Source organism: Notechis scutatus, chromosome 14 (genome assembly GCF_049901735.1).
Source record: "Notechis scutatus isolate UNSWTSFEM ecotype Mainland chromosome 14, rNotScu1.2, whole genome shotgun sequence".
NCBI classification, from domain to species: Eukaryota; Metazoa; Chordata; class Lepidosauria; order Squamata; family Elapidae; genus Notechis; species Notechis scutatus.
In genome coordinates, this window is record NC_142022.1 from 7,362,397 (window position 1) to 7,372,330 (window position 9,934).

Below are 9,934 nucleotides of genomic sequence, written 5' to 3' on the forward strand. Positions count from 1 at the left end.
CCTCCCCCTTTTCCTATTTCCTTTCCCTTCCTTCCTCTCCCCTTTCTCTCCCTCCTTCCATTCTCTTTCTCTCCTCTGTATTTCCTCCTTCCCTTCCCTTTCTCTCTGTATTTCCTTCCCTTCCCTCCCTTTCTCCTTTTTCTCTCCTTTCTCTTTTCTCTCTCTCTCTCTCTCCCTTTTCCTTCTTGCTCCTTCCTTCCTCTCCCCTCCCCCAAATACACTCGGCTGCACCCCCTCCCCTAATCCAGGACCCCCTGAGCCACGAGGGAGGCCTGGATGTCCGGGACTGAAGCCCCCAAGTGTGATGCCCAAACGCAGCTGCCAAGGGGGGAGGACCTCTGTGCCCATCATGCTGGACTGGTGGGTCCTGTCCGGGGGATGCCGCAGCTGAGCTCTGGGGTCCCAGCCTGGGCGGGAAGCAGCCCAGCCCAGCCATCCCCCCTCCAGGCCCCTTTTCCAGGCCCTGGGGGGCAGTGCTAGTGCCCCCTCGGCCAGCTGAGGAATGACAGGGCAGAAGAATGACAGGGAGGGTGACTCCCCTTATGCAAATGTTCCACCAATGGCCATCCGGACAGCCAGCTGGCATGACGGGAAACGCACAGGGGAGGGAGGAACCCCCCATTTTCACCCCCAAATTGCCCTACGGGCCACGCTGTCCCAGTCCAGCCCAGGGAAAGAGCCGGGTGGAATGGATCCCCTGGGATCTCTTTGCAAGCCAGTCGTGCTCCCCGAAACCTGGAGGACCCTCCGCAGGGGAGTCTCGGGCGCCGTCCGCCTGGCTCCAGTATCGCTTCTCGGCCTTTTGGCTAAGATCAAGTGTAGTATCTGTTCTTATCAGTTTAATATCTGATATGTCCTCTATTTGAGGACTACATATTAAATGGATTTTTGGAACTGGGAGATGGAATAGGGGCTTGCTCCGTCCACTCCAAGCATCGGCCTGGTATTGCAGTACCTCCAGGAACGGTGCACCTCCCCTTGGGAGGAATCTTGCTGGTCAAAAAACAGATCTAAACCTCTCTCTGGGGGGACCCTTTGCTCAGGCATCTGGTTCTATAGGATCTGCCCCCCCACTTGCTCCTGGGTGCAAATGATTTTGTTAGATGGGCAGGTAGATGAACGGTGAACTAGTGGCTGGGATGATGGGTGGGTGAAAAAGCTAATAGATCATAAAAGGATCTAGTTTGGGGGTAGGGAGGGGGGCTAAATTGGGGAGTGGGTTAGAAAGCCTTTCAATGCCTTAATAGATCATAAAAGGATCCAGTTTCAGGGTGGGTGGGTGGGTGGGTAGGGGAGGCTAATTGGGGGTGGGTTAGAAAGCCTTTCAATGCCTTAATAGATCATAAGAGGATCTAGTCAGGCCAGGAAGGGGTGCTAAACTGGGGAGTGGGTTAAATGTAATAAATCCCAAAAGGACCCAGTCTCAGACCACAAAGGTGACTTGAGTTTCTGATTGAAAAGTGGGATTAAAAAGGCTTCAGAATGCTGGATAAAATCATGAAGAGGATCCAGTCTTAGCTCAGGAAGGGATTCCAAAACCGGGGAGTGGATTAAAAACACTTTAAAAACCTAATAAATCGTCCAAGGATCCAAGTCTTAGGCCAGGAAGGGATGATAAATGGAGGAAATGGGTCCAACGGCTTCAAATGTGACTTAGAAAGGGATCCAGGCTCAGGCCACGAAGGGGTGCTTAAGTCTTTTAGGGATCTCTCGGGTTCAAAAAATAGATGGAATGAAATACGGGAGGGAAAAATAGAAGGAGTACTTGTAGTTCTCCCTTTCCCTACTAGCATTGATGAGGTTACCTAGTTGGGTCATAAAACGCCTGCAAGAATACCACCAAGCTCAGAGAGCACCAAGAACCCCACAGTCCTCGTCCTCCCCTTCCTTCCTTCCTTCCTTCCTTCCTTCCCTCCTCACAAACTCCCCTCCCTTCTAGCACTGATGTTGTTACCTAGTTGGGTCATGAAACGCCTGCAAGAAAACCACCAAGCTCAGAGAGCACCAAGAACCCCACAGTCCTCGTCCTCCCCTTCCTTCCTTCCTTCCTTCCTTCCTTCCTTCCTTCCTTCCTTCCTCCTCACAAACTCCCCTCCCTTCTAGCACTGATGTTGTTACCTAGTTGGGTCATGAAACGTCTGCAAGAAAACCACCAAGCTCAGAGAGCACCAAGAACCCCACAGTCCTCGTCCTCCCTTCCTTCCTTCCTTCCTTCCTTCCTTCCTCCTCCTCACAAACTCCCCTCCCTTCTAGCACTGATGTTGTTACCTAGTTGGGTCATGAAACGCCTGCAAGAAAACCACCAAGCTCAGAGCGCACCAAGGACCCCACAGTCCTCCCCTCTCCTTCCTTCCTTCCTTCCTCCTTCCTTCCTTCCCTCCTCCTCACAAACTCCCCTCCCTTCTAGCACTGATGTTGTTACCTAGTTGGGTCATGAAACGCCAGCAAGAAAACCACCAAGCTCAGAGCGCACCAAGGACCGCTCGTTCTAAGGTTTTAAATTCTTGTGGTGCTATTTTACGATGTTGCAAGCCGCCCGGAGTCGCTCCATAGTTAAAACTGGCATCCTATAATCAATAATATAATATGAATAAAGAAAATGAATAGCAATATTAAAAACGTTGGTTGTTTCGTGCAACACAGAGAGAGAAGGAGAAACTGAAACAGGAGGCCACCGGAACAAGAGAACAGGAAAACGTTTAATGACCAAAAAAGGACCTTGCAGGGACACTCCATTCCAGCAAGAAACAACAGGGAGACCCCAAAGGACCTCCAGAAACGCTCCTCACTCATTAGGATTGCTGCAAATGGTCACCCTTTCCAATAAAACGCAGCCAGCCAACCTTTCCTTAGTGAGGAACGGCCATGGAGTTGAACACAAGAAGAACAGAAACGGGCTTTTCAGTTCAGGAGACCTGGAGAAGAGAGACAAAGGCAAGGTTAAAAAAAAAATTGCCATAGGGGAAACTGTCCTTCTCTGCAAGCCCAAAACAATTTGGTGGGTTGGCGATAAGCCCATCCAAGAGGGACTGCAGTGGCTCAAGGGGCTAAGACGCTGAGCTTGTTGATCAGAAAGGTCAGCAGTTTGGCGGTTCGAATCCCTAGCGCTGCATAACGGAGTGAGCTCCCGTTTACTTGTTCCAGCTTCCGCCAACCTAGCAGTTCAAAAGCATATCGAAAAAATGCAAGTAACAAAATAGGGACCCCTTTAGTGGGAAGGTGCGCCTTCAGTGTTTAATCATGCCGGCCACATGACCATGGAGACGTCTTCGGACAGCAATGGCTCTTCGGCTTCGTAACGGAGATGTGCAACGCCCCCTTATAGTTGAAAACGACTAGAACGTACGTGCCAGGGGAACCTTGACCTTAATCCCATCAAAATTCAGGGCAACTGAATTTATGACAGTTCAATGTCCCAGGTTGTGGGATCTCTTTTGTGATCATCTGACAAGGAAAATCAAGGGTGGGGGCAGCCCAGATTCACTTCTGTGTTTACTAACTTAATGAGGGCAATGATTCACTTAACAACCGGGACAAGGTCGTAAAATGGTGCAAAACCCACTTCAAGGGCTCCATGAACAGAAATTTGGGGTTTGATTGTGGTCACAGGCTGAGGGGCTATTCTGTATTGTCCAATTTCTCCCCCACCCCCCACCCTATTTTTCTCAAAACAAGACCACCAAACTAGGGTGCAAGATGGCAAGCAATTCGAAACACATACCCAGGTAGTCGTCCATCAGGGATCCAATGGCAAACTGCAAAGAGAGAGAGAGAGGAAGAAAGAGAGAAAGAGAAAGAAAGAGATAGAAAGAGAATGAAAGAGAGGATAGAAGGAAGGAAGGAAGGAAGGAAGGAAGGATGGAAGGAAGGAAGGAAGGAAGGAAGGAAGGAAGGAAGGAAGGAAGGAAGGAAGGAAGGAAGGAAGGAAGGAAGGAAGGAAGGAAGGAAGGAAGGAAGGAAGGAAGGAAAGGAAAGGAAAGGTTAAAAATAGTAAAGTGGCCCCATATTATCCCCAATTTTCACAGCAAGAATTTTTCCCTTTCTCACAAACATCCCAAAGACCAACACATATAGTTTTTTCCATGCAAATAGGAATCTGCCTGAACTACTGGAAATTGGAAATCGATCCAATCCTCCTCCTTTCCTCAGGGAGATCAAAACAGAGAAGATCTGGATGGTCAGATTCAGCAGCTATTAACCCTCCAGGTGTTGTTCCCAGCTCCAGCAGTGTATTTGTGCGTGAAACAGGCAGTGTAGAAATTTGATAAAACAAATCAGAATAATTGTCTTAAAAAAGCATGCCGCTCAGTTGTGGCTTGAGCAAAACAGGCCAGAATCCAATTGGTTGTACAAACAGCCTGCACCAGAGGTGGTATTCAGCCGGTTCTGGAGAAAAGGTAGTGGAAATTTTGAGTAGTTCGGAGAACCGGCCAATGCCACCTCTGACTGGCCCCGCCCCATCTAGTCTCCGCCTCCCAAGTCCCAGCTGATTGGCTGGTTCTTCTTTGGTTGCCTTGCCCAGGAGAACGGAGCTGGAAAGCAGGTTAGTGGGGTGGGGGCAGGGAATGGGGACACACCCACCAAGCCAAGCCACGCCCACAGTCAAAACTTTTGAATCCCACCACTTGCCTGCACCTCAAAACCCCAAGATCCTTTGAAATTAAAAATTGGAAGACGATTTATCTGAACTTCCAATTCTTCCTGAACTGCCATTTTTAAGCCAGAGGATTTTAATAAACAGAAAGTAATATTGGCCAGAACTGTTTCTTTTCATATTTTCTTTGCGGATTTTCCCCAGCAGATGTTATGCATCAATAATTTAATTCTCCGTCTGCGTGGGATATGAAGGAGGACGAATTAATAGGAGGGACACCCTCCCACCCACCCCAAACAGCCAAAATAAGACCGAGAAAGGGCCAAGGTTTGAATGACGCAACTCACTATATCATTCTTGTCCACCCGGGTCCCCACAATCTTCAGTCGGATATTATCTTCTGGCTGGATAACAATGTCCTGGTTTAGGAGGGGAGAAAAGCAGAGGGAACACTAGCAAGACAATAAGAACTAAGGTAGTACAGTGATCAGGACAGTGTTTCCTAACCACACTTTAAGATGGGTGGACTTCGACTCCCAGAATCCCCCAGCCATCATCTTTAAGATGGATGGACTTGAGTCCCTGAATCCCCCAGCCATCATCTTTAAGATGGATGGACTTTGATTCCCAGAATCCCCCAGCCATCATCTTTTAAGATGGATGGACTTCGATTCCCAGAATCCCCCAGCCATCATCTTTTAAGATGGATGGACTTCGATTCCCAGAATCCCCCAGCCATCATCTTTAAGATGGGTGGACTTCAACTCCCAGAATCCCCAGCCATCATCTTTTAAGATGGGTGGACTTCAACTCCCAGAATCCCCCAGCCATCATCTTTTAAGATGGGTGGACTTCGAGTCCCAGAATCCCCAGCCATCATCCTTTAAGATGGGTGGACTTCAACTCCCAGAATCCCCCAGCCATCATCTTTTAAGATGGATGGACTTCAACTCCCAGAATCCCCCAGCCATCATCCTTTAAGATGGGTGGACTTCAACTCCCAGAATCCCCAGCCATCATCTTTTAAGATGGATGGACTTCGAGTCCAAGAATCCCCCAGCCATCATCCTTTAAGATGGGTGGACTTCAACTCCCAGAATCCCCCAGCCATCATCCTTTAAGATGGATGGACTTCAACTCCCAGAATCCCCCAGCCATCATCTTTTAAGATGGATGGACTTCAACTCCCAGAATCCCCAGCCATCATCCTTTAAGAGGGTGGACATCAACTCCCAGAATCCCCAGCCACCATCTTTTAAGATGGATGGACTTCAACTCCCAGAATCCCCAGCCATCATCCTTTAAGATGGATGGACTTCAACTCCCAGAATCCTCCAGCCATCATCCTTTAAGATGGGTGGACTTCGAGTCCCAGAATCCCCAGCCATCATCTTTTAAGATGGATGGACTTCAACTCCCAGAATCCCCCAGTCTGCCTACTTTTTTTTTCCTTCCTTAGAAAAAAAATCCTCACCTCATCCACAGTCTTGTAGCAGGGCGGATTGGAGTTAGTATCATACTCCATTTCGGAAGGGATCGACTGTGGAGAGAACAAGGATCTGGGATCAACAGCCAAGCAGGGACCTTTGGCTTCCCTGGCCCGTTTCACACGGGATCACTCAATCCACCACCCCCACCCCACCCCACGGGTCCACTCACATGTCGGGATATGAAGCAAGACATCGGTCCGATCTCGGTGAAGAGGCCAACCTGGGTTGGAAAACCAGAAATTAACACACAAACTCCCCAAGGAGGTTTTGGAAACATCCCTTCACAGTTTCGACAGGTGCATCGGGACTCACCTTGTTCACCTGAGTCACAATGGCATCCACCACCTCCCCCTTGAAGGGACGGAAGACGATCGCTTTGTATTTGACGGGGTAAAGGACAAAGCCACGTCCCGGCTGAATCACACCCGCCCCGATGTTGTCGATGGTGGTTACGGCGATGACGAAGCCATACCTGGAAGCGAGAGGTGAGAATACTTGCATTAAAGTGAATTCCCTCTTTTTTTTTTTTTTTAATTTCCCCCCATGAATTATTGGCTGCTTTCCTTTTTTCCCCCCTGAGATTTTCAGATAGGGGAAACCAGGCGGCTGGGAGTTCTAGTCCCACCTCAGGCATGAAAGCCGGATGGGTGATTTCGAGCCAATCACCAGGAGATTGGGAGTTCTAGTCCCGCCTCAGGCATGAAAGCCGGATGGGTGATTTTGATCCAATCACCAGGAGATTGGGAGTTCTAGTCCCGCCTCAGGCATGAAAGCCAGATGGGTGATTTTGATCCAATCACCAGGAGATTGGGAGTTCTAGTCCCGCCTCAGGCATGAAAGCCAGATGGGTGATTTCGAGCCAATCACCAGGAGATTGGGAGTTCTAGTCCCGCCTCAGGCATGAAAGCCAGATGGGTGATTTCGAGCCAATCACCAGGAGATTGGGAGTTCTAGTCCCGCCTCAGGCATGAAAGCCGGATGGGTGATTTTGAGCCAATCACCAGGAGATGGGGAGTTCTAGTCCCGCCTCAGGCACGAAAGCCAGATGGGTGATTTTGAGCCAATCACCAGGAGATTGGGAGTTCTGGTCCCACCTCAGGCATGAAAGCCGGATGGGTGATTTCGAGCCAATCACCAGGAGATTGGGAGTTCTAGTCCCGCCTCAGGCATGAAAGCCAGATGGGTGATTTTGGGCCAATCACCAGGAGATTGGGAGTTCTAGTCCCGCCTCAGGCATGAAAGCCAGATGGGTGATTTTGAGCCAATCACCAGGAGATTGGGAGTTCTAGTCCCATTTTAAGCATGAAAGCTGATTGGGTGACTTTGGGCCAATCACCAGGAGACTGGGAGTTCTAGTCCCGCCTCAGGCATGAATAATGGCTGCGCCAATCCATCTTTCTCAGCCCAACCCACCTCACAGGGTTGCTGTTGTGGGAAAAATAGGAGGAGAAAGGAGTGTTAAATACGTTTGACGCCTTGAGTTACTGATAAAGCAATAAAGGGAAACCCTTAATAAATACCAGATATACCAATAACTTCTTGAAAAGCAATTAAGAAAACACACTGTTTTACGGATAAGCTGTTTTTTGTTTTTTTTCCCCCCATTATTTTAAGGCCGCCCAGCTTCCCTGAAATTGGACCCCTGGTTCTTCTTTCTTACTTGCCGGTACAGGTCCCTTCCACCTCGGTGAAAAGCTTCTGCTTCACGGTGTTGAGAAGGTTGGGCCCAAAGTAACGAGGGTGCAAGAGGATTTCATGCTCCAAGGAGATCTAAACGCCAACGATCCACAGAGAGAAAGCCACTGTAGCCATGACGCACAGCTCAGCTCCCATGTTTACACCCCCAATTTCTCCTCCCAACTCAAGCCAGCCTACAAGAGACATGGCACCCTCTGACATTCCCTTACGACAACCCGGCGGGGTAGGCAGGTGGAGAACATGAATATTTTACTCTTCCTTCATTTTATTGGTCCTTCTCTTTCTATTCGCAAGTCTTTGTATTTCGTGACTTTTTTTTTCTTCTTCTCACTACTTTTTCTGTCTTAAATTATTCTTAAATTCCAACGTAACAGCAAACCCTAACCTGTTTATTTCCTACAGTGGCAAACAGGTACATCACACAACGAATAGAATAGAATAGAATAGAATAGAATAGAATAGAATAGAATATAGAATATAGAATATAGAATAGGAATAGGGAATAGAATAGAATAGAACAGAATAGAATATAGAATAGAATATAGAATAGAATAGAATAGAATAGAATAGAATATAGAATATAGAATAGGAATAGGGAATAGAATAGAATAGGATAGGATAGAATAGGGAATAGAATAGAATATAGAATAGAATAGGGAATAGAATAGAATATAGAATAGAATAGAATATAGAATAGAATACAGAATAGAATAGAATAGAATATAGAATAGAATACAGGATAGAATAGAATACCTTTATTGTCATTGCATTCCACGAATACAATGAAATTTGACCAAGAAGCTACTCCAGCACAGTGTCCCAAACACATCACAATCACACTACAGAGTATATAATAATAATAATAATAATAATAATAATAATAATAATAATAATGATAATGATAATGATAATGATAATGATAATGATAATAATAATAATAATACCTAGTCTAAAACCTATCTAAAACATTTAGTAAGTTAAATAGTTTTAAAATGTCATTATATACATAGGACTAAATCACAAATGCACTATTTGATTCAAGACAATTATTGCCTTGGAAAAGAAACTGTTTCTCAGTCTATTTGTCCTCATTTTAAACCACCTATAACGCCTCCCTGATGGTAACAGTTCGAAATATGAAGCTTCCGCTACTGCTATTACTTTCATCCCTGAATCTTTCTTCTGCTACTCCCATTCATCGTGGCTTATCCAATAAACTAGGATGGAAACAAACCACACATTTGTTTACTTTTTTAATCCAGGAGGCGATTTCCGGGCCAAAAGCAGCCCAGAACGTGGTGGCCTTAAAAAAAAAATCTTTATGTAGTCTTTAAAGTATCGTAAAACGTATTTGCATAGGGAAAAATTGCATTCACATTATCGTGTTTGGTCATCCCGGGTAGGAAAAGCCGCTTTGTAGCCCGCAAGTCAATACACGCGAGTTCACCAACAAGGCTTTCCTTCCCCCACCGTTCCCCGCTGCAGGAGCTGCCTGCACACGGCCCGGGCGCGTACACGCGTGACGCCCATTCCCCACGACCCCCGCTCAACTCACGTGATAAAACATCCCGCCGAGCGGAGCGCTTCCCGACCGGATGGAACGTTGCGGCTTCCCCGCGGGTAAATGTTACCACCTTCCTCTCCGCTGATTGGCTGAGACGCGCCGGGAGCCTTTAAAGGAACAGGCGCCCGAGCTAAGCGAAAGAGGCTTTGGAACCGTGGGGTTGGCTCCACTGCGCAGGCGCAGCAGCTATGGCAACCCAATGTACTATATATCGCCATTTGTGGGTTTTATTTTCAATCAAAACAAGGCGGGGTCATGGTTCCCCCCCCCACCTTTTGGGCCATGAAATTTAGGGAATCCCCCCCCAAATGGAAATAGGGACTGACTGGACAACCATTTGTCTTAAATGACATAGGATTTCCTGCCTGAGCTAGTTTGGACTCGTCTGTCTTCGGCTATTTCTTTCTTTCTTTCTTTCCTTCCTTCTCTTTCTTTCTTTCTTTCTTTCTTTCTTTCCTTCCCTTCCCTTTCCTTCCTTCCTTCCTCTCTCTCTCTTTCTTTCTTTTTCTTTCTTTCTTTCTTTCTTTCTTTCTTTTTTCTTTCTTTCCTTCCTTCCTTCCTTCCTTCCTTCCTTCCTCTTTCTTTCTT

The 9,934-nt window shown here is 47.2% G+C and overlaps 1 protein-coding gene and 1 non-coding gene across 2 annotated transcripts; one reads left to right on the forward strand and one right to left on the reverse strand.

The window, feature by feature from the left end:
- The first annotated feature begins 786 nt into the window (after positions 1-786).
- LOC148129517 (U2 spliceosomal RNA) lies at positions 787-977 on the forward strand. Its single transcript, XR_015745377.1, has one exon. It is a non-coding gene; the product is annotated as a U2 spliceosomal RNA (small nuclear RNA).
- A 1,701-nt stretch (positions 978-2,678) lies between these two features.
- POLR2G (RNA polymerase II subunit G) lies at positions 2,679-9,472 on the reverse strand. Its single transcript, XM_087943746.1, has 8 exons — positions 9,338-9,472; positions 7,745-7,854; positions 6,397-6,556; positions 6,254-6,304; positions 6,069-6,134; positions 4,942-5,013; positions 3,722-3,755; positions 2,679-2,915 (listed from the first exon to the last, which is right to left on the reverse strand). The coding sequence occupies exons 1-8, from the start codon at positions 9,347-9,349 to the stop codon at positions 2,902-2,904; spliced, it is 519 nt and encodes a 172-aa protein (XP_087799872.1). The 5' UTR covers positions 9,350-9,472; the 3' UTR covers positions 2,679-2,901.
- Between the last annotated feature and the right edge of the window lie 462 nt (positions 9,473-9,934).